General features: G+C 38.8%; 1 protein-coding gene across 1 annotated transcript in view; it reads left to right on the top strand.

The window, feature by feature from the left end:
* Nucleotides 1-12,418, top strand: part of LOC135713992 (uncharacterized) — a 34,560-nt gene that overhangs the window by 15,623 nt on the left and 6,519 nt on the right. The window contains exons 2-5 of the mRNA XM_065237250.1: nt 3,603-3,811; nt 3,912-4,047; nt 4,298-4,560; nt 4,706-4,832. Of these exons, the coding sequence (XP_065093322.1) occupies nt 3,603-3,811; nt 3,912-4,047; nt 4,298-4,560; nt 4,706-4,832 (735 nt within the window). The remainder of the gene's footprint in view (nt 1-3,602; nt 3,812-3,911; nt 4,048-4,297; nt 4,561-4,705; nt 4,833-12,418) is intronic.

Here is a 12,418-nt window from a genome sequence, read left to right as displayed (position 1 = left end):
CATTCTGTTTAAGACGCGTTGTATTGTTGTTTGTGAAGTATTCAACCTTTCTGACAAGCACTTATTATCTTGAAGTTATAATTCGATATTCAATGTCTCAATTACCAGTTTATAACACATTTATAACTCATTGTATTTCGTGAAAACTGGCTATGAATACATCTGGGATATAAGTTATTGATAACATGTTATTAATAAGTTATATATCAGTTATGCTCATGGTTCCAAAAATGACATATGAAAACATGTTGTATATAAGCCTAGCAAGTTTTCATCAAAAACAATCAGTTATAAAAGTGTTATAAATAGGCAATTGAGAGTTGCCATACCTAATTATAACTTCAATATGCGATACAAGTAATGTGTTATAAACATGTTTTGATAGCATTTATGAAATTTCTCAATGCATTCTACAAACTGCACTACAATATGGCTGACCAATGAAGCAATGTATAGGATGAAAAAAACATTTAATTTGTGCTTTCAACATCACCTGTACGTTTTGTAAAAGAGAAAAGTAAGATAATTGAAAAAGAAAGTTGATATTCTATTTGTTTTTGTTTTTTGCAAAGTTGGAAATTTTATCCAGGATTTTTTATGCAATTCAATTTATTATATTAAGCTTTTTATAAGAGCCAATGAGTTTTTTAGAAGTAGAATGTATAGATTTACCATAAATTTGCAACCGCATAAATGTTTGCAGAACGGAATCTCAGTTTGAGCACTTTATTCGCACGATAAAATTCCTCAGAAGAATAAGTTGATGATAAACAAATTCCATTCGTAGGAAGGATGAAATTAATTTACAACATGTCCAATACAGTAGGTTGCGTTATAGGGGGAGAGGTAGCTCATCGATTCTTCCGGTTCGCCTCGTAGCATCGTGCTATAAGGTACCAGGCGATAACCAGGGTAGTTGATCGATAGCTCGATGACGTCATTTCGTTGGCGTCTGCAATGGGAAATTCTCATAGCAGGCGTTGACGATGGAACGTTGTCGAGTTGTTGAATAGCAACTATCGTGGTAACTCACCGATTACCTGTCGATCTGCCAAATTTGGAAAGACGTCTGCATTGAATTGTCTCACATAATAATATTCCGCCCACTATATCACAAGAAACTGCGAATAGCTGAGTGGAATGGAGATAAGTTAAGCATTGGGTACAGGACCAAGTCTCCCCTGGGTGGTGCCAAAAGATGAGCGCAATAGAATCATCAAGTTGCCATAAGGCACGGAATGAGACTATTGCATGGCTGGGTAGTCAAAGTCTTCCATTCGTTAGTCATTTCAGGTGGATTAGAACAGGTTTAAGTTTAGGGTGGGCGTTGGCCAGATTTGGATTTTTCAGATGTAATCCTGGATAGGACCCTGTCATTGAACGTCGCGTGAAAGTGGAACTTAATGAAGGCCTAAGTACTTTTTCGTAGTTTTTAGTTTTCGGATTTGAAAGATCGTCGGTTACAGTGGCCTGCTTACTGAGCAGATAAACGCGGTCCCAGGTCCTTACATACCCTAATAAAAATTGTATGGTTAATTTGCTTAACGACGTGTTCTGGTTATCATCCAAACCATTTGTGGAATAGTTCAATGATTTGGGTTATCGTTCGTTTATGGTTATTTTTTATTAGGGTATCAAAGAGATTTATGGTAAAATCGCTTGTGTATCGTGTATTTTGCGAAACTCTTTGTTGTCGTTGGTTCCGGGTTTGAATGGATACACAAATTTGAGCAACGGTATTATGTGATATGAGGGGCTCGGTGGCCTTAGAGCAACCGTTTTTGCTTACTGAGCAGAACATCATGAGTTTAATCTCAGGCCCATCCACATTCAAGATTCGTCAATCGTTTTATTTGTTAATATGACTACATGGTAATAACAGCAACTCGGTGATTAAAAAGGTGCTCGTCTGCCTAGTGGCAAACGTTTTTGCTTACTGAGCAGAAGACCGTGGGTTTAGTCCCAAGCTCCTTCGCGTTATATGATCGTTAGGACATCAATTCAGCTTATCGTTTACCAAAACGAACCCTGCTGCAAACCCAACCCTCTTATCCAACATCCCAGTGATTCCTCGTGGAAGTGCAGAGGTGTTCTCGGCTTCCATCAAAGCGAGTGTCATGTCAACACAATCCTTCCCATTCCTTTCTTGACCTGTGTTCGGGCGCGGCCGGCGCTGGTATTGCCTAATTTAAGATCACCAGTTTTTACACATTGAGGATGATTGCTAGTCCCAAGCATCGTCTATTGGTTCTCTGTGTAATTACAGCTGATCTGGCAGTAACAGAGTAGCAACCGTGGGCGGTCAATCAAGCTCAAGCTCAAGCTCCAATACAGTAGGTTGCGTTATAGTCATAAATAAGTTGCGCAAGTCAAGCAAATGTTGTATATAGATCCAACCTCTTGCGCTTTTTTCGGTATAAATAAGTTGTATATAAGTGACTAGACGTAAATGTTTACCGTTGATATTGTCATAAATAAGTTATGTAAACCCGTTTGTGACAAATTGTGTTGCTTGGGTTACTGAATGAGCTCAAATTTTTGGAGGTTAATGAGGGCCCAATTTGGAACCGCTTGAGCACTGTGAGCCGAAAATTTCAAAATTTGCATCAGTCTAGTGTATATAGTTTTTAAAATAGCCCGACCGAAAAAGTAAATATATCGTTGAATTTCGCTGCATAATCGCACAGTAGATTCTACAGCTTATGGCAAATTCTGCACAGTTCATTAAAATGGTCTTTGTGTACGATTGAACACCAATGACTAATTTTATATAAACTAAGGCATGTTTGGAACACACATCCTTCTGTTGGGAAAGTTCGCTTGACAATTTACTTGAAACATTCAATTTACCGTATTTAGGGACAGTTTTTTGGATTGATTTCGGCATGATTTTGACCATCAATCGAAATGTTGGTTTTAGAAATACTCTGGTAACCAGATCAACAGATGACTAACAGCTAACTGTGCAATGAACTTGCCGGACAAAAAGTTTATAACAGAGTTTTTTCACCTCAACGTTCGAACCTGCATCATGTATACTCACCCCAACCAGTTGGGTGTTATACTGTAATTAATTTGATGATGTTGTAAATTTAGTTTTCGGCTAATACTCTTTTCGAGACACCAAAATTTGTTTTGTAAAGACTTTTTTCTGTGCAAATTTAGTTTTGACAGTCTCAAATTCCATTCGCTATATGTAAGTTAGTTTGTTATATGTGTAACTTTGCAATCTTTAGAGTATATTGTAATTGTATGGCTGTGCCACTTGTAAGATAAATTAACTAAAGAAATGAATACAGTTTATTATATTTGCATCTAATTTTAAGGTTAACGTTTGATATATTTTTATCCGGGTATATCAATGGGCAAGTTCTTGATAGTGCTGACAACTTTCATAGAAGTGTTACGCAACATGCAACTCCATAACATCACACAAAGTACAAGCGTCTTATTTCAAAGCCAACGAATGGAAACCAAAAACCCGAATGACACGTTATCACGGCACATTTAATACAATAGAATCATCTCCCACGTTTCATCGAAAGTAAACAGCTAGCTTCAAAGGATTCTCCAATTTCTCTATCCATCCCATTCTGCTCCAGATATCTGCTTCTGCCTGCAACTAACGGCAGTCCGCATCCCGGAGCACGTGACCAAAAACAGCACCGTCCAGCTCGAATGTACCTATGACCTGAACGGCGAACAACTGTACTCTGTCAAATGGTATAAAGACGGCAACGAGTTCTTCAGATTTGTTCCTAGAGATAATCCTCCAGCTCAGCTATTCCTCCTGACTGGGGTGTCAGTTGATGTGAGTATTTCCTCTGCGTTTGTGAATGTTCTCATTTCCTTTGCACTTTAATTTCAAAAAAGAAGTTTATGAACTGCGCCGGTTTGCTTTACATTCACAGCTACTAAATTCGACTGCAAATCAGATAGTTCTAAACAACGTGACGCTAGCGTCGTCCGGGCGATACCGCTGTGAGGTGTCAGCGGAGGCACCCTCGTTTCAGACCGTCTCTAGCCACGGTGACATGGTGGTGGTCGGTAAGTGCAGCTCTAGAGTATATCAAATACATGGGTTTTGAAAGCCGGGGGCGCTACGAATGAACATCCTAAATTTAAAGTGCTAGTCATCGTGGATCACCAGCTTTCAAAACACTACCGACAAAGGAGGGATAGGATTCTGGCGAATCATGCAAGGTTACAACCCTTCTCTGGTAGCATTCATGACCGAGGTCAGCAACGCAACAGTGCGTGGAATTTATAGTCCATTTTCGTTCTTTTCATTCCAAAGCACTGCCGGACACGGACCCAAAAATCACCGGTGGCAGGCCCCGCTATCAAATCGGTGACACCGTGCGAGTCAACTGCACCTCGGGTCGGTCCAAGCCGGCAGCCCAGCTGACGTGGTTCATCAACGGCGACGAGGCTGAAGTGAACGCTCTGCGCCCTTACAACACTGTGATAACCGGGAGAGAAGGCCTACAGACTACCATTTTAGGATTAGAGTTCCGAGTGAGGCTGCGACATTTCAAACGCGGTGATATGAAGCTGAAAGTAAGTGCACTATCTTCTACATGCTTGCTAAGCCATGGCCTTTCCAGTAACAGCACCGGTCTAGCCAGGCAGCAGCGGTTTGGAATGATGTGAAAATGGTTATAATGATGCAATTCCTATGCTTGGTTCTGATTTTACTTCGCAGTGCATCGCAAAGATAGCACAATTATACTGGAAGAGCAACGAGGAAAGTGTGGAGGGTGACAAACAACCACCGGCGCTCGAGTCGAAAGAGACTCTGCATCCGAATGGATCCCGGGCGGATCGACAAGGTATGATTCTGTTTGCATGTGTGTGTGTGTGTATGAGCGATTTTGTGGTTTTCTATTTTGAATTTTTGTGTTCATATGAAATGATTGGCGTTCCGGATCAAAACAATGCAAAACTATCAATGCAAGTTATTTTGGAAGCATTAGGGGAAACGCTCCTATAGTTGCGGTACGTTAGAAGCGTTAGGTTCCTATAGTGCATGGAGACTCAATACACAACAGTTACACAGAATTCAATCCCGCTCCCTGGACAGTCGTTGCTACTAATTTTGGGAAATTAACAAAAAAAAAACAGTTGCACAATGACATTAAAACATCGAGCGCAAGATGGTTTGAAAAAAAGTGGACGCATGGATTTTTTGTTCAGCAAAATAGATTTATCCATGTTTTTATTATTGTCCAATAATCCCTTTTTAAAAATTTCAAATGTGCTGCTTTTGAATATTCTTATTGATGAACTAGCTCATAACAATTTCCAAATCGAGACCTGAAAATGTTATAAAGAAATGGAATTCAGCCTTTGCTGTCCCATGGTAGATAGGTCTTAAGTCGCCTAAGACCTGAAAACGACCTCTCAGCAATAGCTGACGACACGGGAATGGTAAGGTAATTTCTTAAAAACTTCGTAACTCCGGCAAAACAACCAATATACTCTACAATATGGATATTTTCAGAAAGGGGACGACGTGTAGAAGCCGGAAATCGATGCCAGACTTCATTTTGGAATCTAAGCTGGCGGCTATCGGTTCAAGAAAAACTGTCAAATACCCTACAATTTGGGTATTTTCGGAAAGGGGACGACGTATAGAGGTCGGAAACCGATGCCAGATACCATTTTGGAATCCAAGATGGCGGCCATCGGTTCAAGAAAAACTGTCAAATTCCCTACAATATGGGTATTTTCAGAAAGGGAACGACGTGTAGATGCCGGAAATCGATGCCAGACGTCATTTTGAAATCCAAGATGGCGGCCATCGGTTCAAGAAAAACTGTCAAATACCTTATAATATGGATATTTTCGGAAAGGGGATGACGTGTAGAGCCCGGAAATAGATGCCAGACGTCATTTTGAAATCCAAGATGGCGGCCATCGGTTCAAGAAAAACTGTCAAATATCTTATAATATGGATATTTTCAGAAAGGGAACAACCTGTACAGGCCGGAAATCCATGCCAGACGTCAATTTAGAATCCAAGATGGCGGCCATCGTTTCAAGAAAAACTGTCAAATACCCTGCAATTGATTTGGTTGTTCGACTGGTTTTATGGAGATTTCGTTTTTATGGCTTTCTCAGTCTAGGGTAATTCAAACAGTTAGTTTTGCATTGCCCGACGTTTCGGCCGTTTATTGTGGCCTTTTTCAAGGGTAAACTAGAAAAATATTACAACCTATAGAGACTACTACTAACATTAAACATTGATATAACATGAACATACACAGTCTACCGTTTGTCGTCAATTTTTTTTGTTTGTTGCCACGATAAGCGTGTTTAGCTTGGAGGAGCTTCCTGTATGGTGCCTGTATTTTAGATGTTGTTGAGGTACTATTTCGCGGTATTTTGTTTTACTGGACTTACATTGAGTTTAAAATAAATTAACATAGGACACTATATGACACTACACTATACAACGGTTATTTTGAAGAAGATGGTGGGATAAAGCATACACAAAAGTAGATAAAGCTCATCTATGTCGACTCGTTCGTGCTTTGTTCAACTTGACTGTGTGTATTGTTTCGTGATCGTTCTCTGCGTGAGATATTAGCTTTCACGGTATGTAGAGTACCAGCGTACGTTGTGTTTAGCCCCGCTACATCTGTTCTATAATTAACGGTGTTAGATGTGTTGTTTATATGACACATTTCTAGCATCGATAAAGCAGAACTTCGGTAGGTGCGATCGATTATTTTTGTACCTTATAGGGATATAGAGGCTGGATATCGTGTAGAGGCTGGATATCGATTCTAGACGCCATTTTGAAATTGAAGATGGCGGCCTTTGCTTTAACGTAAACTGTTAATGGGGACGAAGTTTATAGGCCCAAAATCGATGTCTGTCACCATTTTGGGATCCAAAATGGTTGCAATCAGCTTTCGAAGGGACATTTAGTGGCTATGGACAGCCTCGTATCAGTTCAGCACAGTTAACTTTGACCCTTTACGAGGTAGGTTTGGCGATAATCCACTAGGAAGATGAATTTTATCTAATTAATGTTTTACCGTTGGAGCTCAAAATCTTGCCTCGCATTAATTTTCCTGAATAATGCTTACCAAGCATATTGCGTATAATTTGTATAATGTGTATAACGTATCATTGAACAAGACGTTTCGACTTCCCTTAGTAAATCTTGCATTTTTGCACTCTGTTCGACATTACTGTCCAATATGCAGAAGGTTTCGAACTCGGAGAGTTGATTCATTTTGAACTCGATTTCTGTCGTGGTTGGATGTAAATATTATCCATATTCGTTGTAGATGGGTCCAGTTTGCTAACATTTCATCTGATGTAGCCAGTTCATCTCTTATGATTTCGTTGATTTCACTGTGTTTCTTATCCCCGGCGCACCAAACTTTCCGTGAATTTGTTGAATTTCGGACATGATCTGCAAATCCTCGTTGTCGTCTTCATTGCATTGTGACTTCGCGAAATACGACGGAATAATTTTCTTCAAGCAGTTTACCAACGTGCTTTTTTATGTCCTTTAGAACCACATCCAAGCAGTTGAAACAATTCTTGATGCTGTACTACTTTCGTGTATCCGCTAGTGAACGGCCTTCATTTTTGGCTGTTTCCAGAATAAAACCGTAGCTTCTCTTGACATACTTCAGCTTGAAATTTTTGATGATGCCTTGATCAAGGGATTGAATCAAAGACGTGATTTTGGTGGCATGTATAGAAGCATTATGTTGGGCGGATGCAACGGAGCGTTATCAATGAGCAGCAAAGCCTCCCAAATAGCACAATTCTGTCCCAAAAGGTTGCAGCAACTTGTTTATAACTGAAATAAGTCATATTTAAGTTTTCGAGACCAATTTATAACAAGGGTGCTACTAGGGCTTAGCTTCATGTTTCTGGCTGCGCAAAACGCCTCCAACTGTGGTGAGAAGCCGTCGTTTATCCAGTCCTCAAATAATTCTCGGGTCATCTAACCTTTCTTGTTGCCACGCTAATGCCCAGGGAGATTTACTTTCTGTAAATTTCGCTTTACATAAAAACATGATTGAGAATCTTGGATTACAAAATGGCGTCTTGCATCGATTTACAGCCTCTACACGTCAACTCCTATCCCATATTATAGGGTAGTTGACAGTTTTTCTTGAACCGATGGCCTCCATCTTGGATTACCAAAATGGAACCTGGCATCGGTTTCCGACCTCTATACGTCGTCCCCTTTCCGGAAATACCCATTTTGTAGAGAATTTGACAGTTTTTCTTGAACCGATGGCCACCATATTGGATTCCAAAATGGTGTCTTGCATCGATTTCCGGCTTCTATACGTCGTCCCCGTTCCAGAAATACCCATATTGCAGGGTATTTGACAGTTTTTCTTGAACCGATGGTCGCCATCTTGGATTTTAAAATGGCGTCCGAAATCGAGTTCTGACCTCTATATATTGAAACAAATGAGATAATCCACCACAGCCCCTATTAGTGAAAGTCCAATAAGCTGTGGGTATCCTTATTCGCGGTTCCTTATTCACGCCTCCGTTACCCCGGCAATAAGGATTCCTGACTGTACGTGTACAGGCATCGAAAGCAATCAATTAATAACTTTGGAAGTGCATCTAGAACACTAAGTTGAGAGCACGCAATAAGCTAATATGATATGGAATAAGCTTGAAATACGAAGAAGAAGAAGAAGAAGAAGAAAAAGAAGAAGAAGAAATTTTAACGTTTTCATCCAATTACATTAGATGAACTTAGAGTTATTTGTTTTTCATTAGGAAAATCGGCTGGAGTAGATAATGTTAATGCTAGAGTTATTCAAGATTGCTTTCATGTCATTGGCCACATCTTGCTGGACCTTAATAATGAATCATTGCAAACTGGACATGTGCCACAAATTTGGAGGGAATCCTTAGTAGTTCCTATTCAAAAAGTTGCTGGAGCGATTAAAGCCGAAGAGTTTCGTTAAACAAGATAAAATTTTAGAACGTGTTGTTAAAGGCCAGCTGATGGAGTATTTAAATAGAAATGGTTTGTTGATTCCAGAGATATCGGAAAGGTCCCAACATTCCCTCCGCAAATCCAACAAAACCTCTCCGCCGATAGCATTCATAACCATTTCATAGGCCAAACTGAAGCACCGAAGGTAACTCGTGAGCATCCAACAGCGAACTGGCGCCAAATCTGGAAAAAACATATCCATGCGAAAGCTGAACTCGAATGAACGGAGCGCCTTGTTTCTGTTGGTCAACGGAAAGCTTGAGCACCGAAAACTGATGTATCGAATGAACAGAGCCGATGGAGAAAACTGTCTGCACTGCAACGCTGCATGTGAAACATTGCAGCACAAGCTCAGCGAATGCGTAAGGGTAGAGCCAGCTTGGAGACTACTGAAGCGAAAGATAACAACTCTACTGAATGGATGGCGCCGACTCTCGATTGACGAACTCTTGAGGCCCCAATTAAGGAATATAGACACAAACAAAAAATGTAAATTACTCAAATTGTTCATAAAATATGTCACCTTTATTATGCAATGTAATAATGTAATCGACGTAACCGCATTAGAATTTGCTTTGGAAAACGAAGTTTGAATGATTGTGCTGTAATTATTTTTTAACTTTCTAAATAAAACAAATTTTACTAGCAAAAAAAAAAAAAAAATCTTGTGAAACCACGTTGAATTTGGTATTAGCGAAGTGGAAAAATAACTTGGAGTTTAAAGATACGATGTGGCTCTTTTTTTTGGATCTAAAACGTGCTTTTGAAACAATTTCTAGGCCCTTATTGTTAAGATAAGTCAAGCAGTTTGAAACTACGAGTACTGCATATAAATGGTTTAAAACTATTTGTCTGACAGAACTCAACGGACTGTTTTTATTTATTCTGTTTCCAGTCTCTTGGGGAATAACCTTGGAGTGCCTCAAGGAAGTGTATTAGGGCCCCTGTTATTTATTATGTATATCAATGACTTGCGATGTGTTTTACGATTTTGCGACATTAATATTTTTGCAGATGATACTGTGTTAAGCATTGCACCTAATTGCAGATTGATATTGAATATAGGTAAACCAAATTAATGTTAATTTCGCGGAATCGAGTAAATGAGAACATCTCCGTTTTAATTGATGGTGAGGCTATTGATCGCGTTCGGGAGATAAAATATCTTGGCGTGATTATTGATGACAAACTTAAGTTCAACTCTCACATAGACAATATTATCAAGAAAATTGCCAAGAAGTATGGATATCTATATCTATATCATCTATAAAAATCAATCATCTCTCCTCATTAAGCCTTTGTCCATCTATTTTATTTCTGTCCAATGAAACACAAACATCGAGATTACAGCGCTTGCAGAGTAAAAAAAATGCGTTCGATTTTGCGATGTAAAAGATTCACTTCCTCAACTTTGATGCAAGACGCCTTACAATAGTTGTCGATGAAGCAAAGAATTTTATATTTGCTTATGGTGTTCATTTTTAAAGTAGTTAACGATTTGCTGCCTCGATATTTGTGTGATCGAATTGAAAGGGGAAGAGATTTTCATAGATATAATACTAGAAACGCGGATGAAATAAGAACGCCACATTTCTTGACCTGTGCTTCACAAAATTCATTATATTTTCAACAACACTTACAGAATTTAAAAGACACTGCATTTCACGCGTAAAAACTGTGTTTTGAACGGTTATTCAGAGATTTTTTTATGAATTGACAAATTATGTATCTTGACGAAGTTATCAAAGTTATTATTACCAAAAGTTCCGCATTCAACGATTAAAATCACTTCCAAGTTCCATAAAGTTCAAATAAAGTTCCGACAAAACCTTCAAGTTCCATAAAGTTCCGACAGGTTCCATCAAGTTCGAATAAAGTTCTAACAGAACTTTCAAGTTGCACAAAGTTCAAATAAAGTTCCGACAGAACTTTCAAGCGGCATGAAACAATCCGCTCAAGTCTTTATTAGTAACAAAATTTAATGTACGTAAATATGAAATGATCAGTGGCCCAAATTATTCATAATTCTTATATTTATGCAACATTCTATCCAAACTTTAAAAAAATTAAAAAGTAATTTCCTGGATTCGAACCCGCGTATTTGGGCATGCGATCTAAGATTGCTAACCACTGCGCCACAAGTGTGATAGAATACCTTGCGGGCAAACACCAATTTATAAGTCATCAAGGTGTTGTGTTTCGTATTCAAGTCAGTCAGCTGGCACTGAAAACTCCAACAGTAGGCTTTAATATATCTCAGATGACGTAGCGGTTCGTGCTGGGGCTCTCACGCAGAAGGACTGAGTTTAATTCTTCAAATAGCTCCAATTCTACTACTAATTCTTGTTAATCAATACACATTAATCACGGTGTCTCTGGTAGAAAACATTAATAAAAAAAAATCAGTGTCGCTAAAATACTCACCAAACGAAAGCTTATGCTCTCCCCTTTCAAATGAGACTAACCTCGAAATGTTCTATCGGGTGGCCTAGAACATTTTTTTCAAAACATTACATTTAAAAATGTATCCTTTGGGATTTGAATCTTATGGATATCGCATTAGCCATTTCTACGGTTATCTAGGTAGCCATGACAAATATTTAGATTTTTTTTTAATTTGTGATCTTAAAAAAGGAATGTTTTAGTTAATATTAATTTTTATTCATTGAATTCAATTGTGAACAAGGATTGTTTAAAATATAACTAACTAAAAAAAAGGTTATAATTAACAGTTTACAAATGTCCACTATTGTACATCACTACAGCACGAAGAAGCTGCCGATCATATACTTCAGAGGTTTCTGGGGCCTTGACACGATTCCAAACAATTTGAAAATCGAAATGTACAGTTTCACTGGCTTGCTCCCCATATTTGCTCAAACCACTTCCAGTGATTTTACAAAATTCTGGGACATGGTATCGCAAAATATGGAATTTGGAGCTATTGGGTAAGCTGGCTGCAATCCACGTCCTAGAAAAGTTCTCAACCTTTTCTACGTAATCTTCACATAGATTTTCGTGAAAACAACCCTTGTAGACAAGATCAAATTGATCGAGTACCTACAATATAATTAGCATTATAAAACGATAATTGAAATAACGATAAGATTACTTGCAGTTCTTAGCAACTTCAAGGTTCCATCAGATTGCAAAACATGTCGATTTTGCAGCAGTTTGTGGCAATTCCGTCCGGTGAATCCGTATTTGCTGTGACGTTGGCAGCTAGTGATACTTAAATAGCAGTGTCTGAATCAATGGATTCCACCTTCTTGTAGATTGCATTTATAATTCCAAGCGTAATGTGTAAGGAAAGCGGTGGACATAGGGTTATGATTTGGTCGTCAGATGATCCGCACAGCAATGGCTCATCAATACAATTGAAAAAGTTTCTCGCCAGTTTATTTGCGGACCCCTGGCTTTTCC

Source organism: Ochlerotatus camptorhynchus, unplaced genomic scaffold (genome assembly GCF_037179485.1).
Source record: "Ochlerotatus camptorhynchus isolate MF236.1 unplaced genomic scaffold, CSIRO-AGI_Acam_v1.1 ptg000598l, whole genome shotgun sequence".
In the NCBI taxonomy this organism is placed as follows: Eukaryota; Metazoa; Arthropoda; class Insecta; order Diptera; family Culicidae; genus Ochlerotatus; species Ochlerotatus camptorhynchus.
This window is presented reverse-complemented; position numbering and strand designations above follow the sequence as displayed.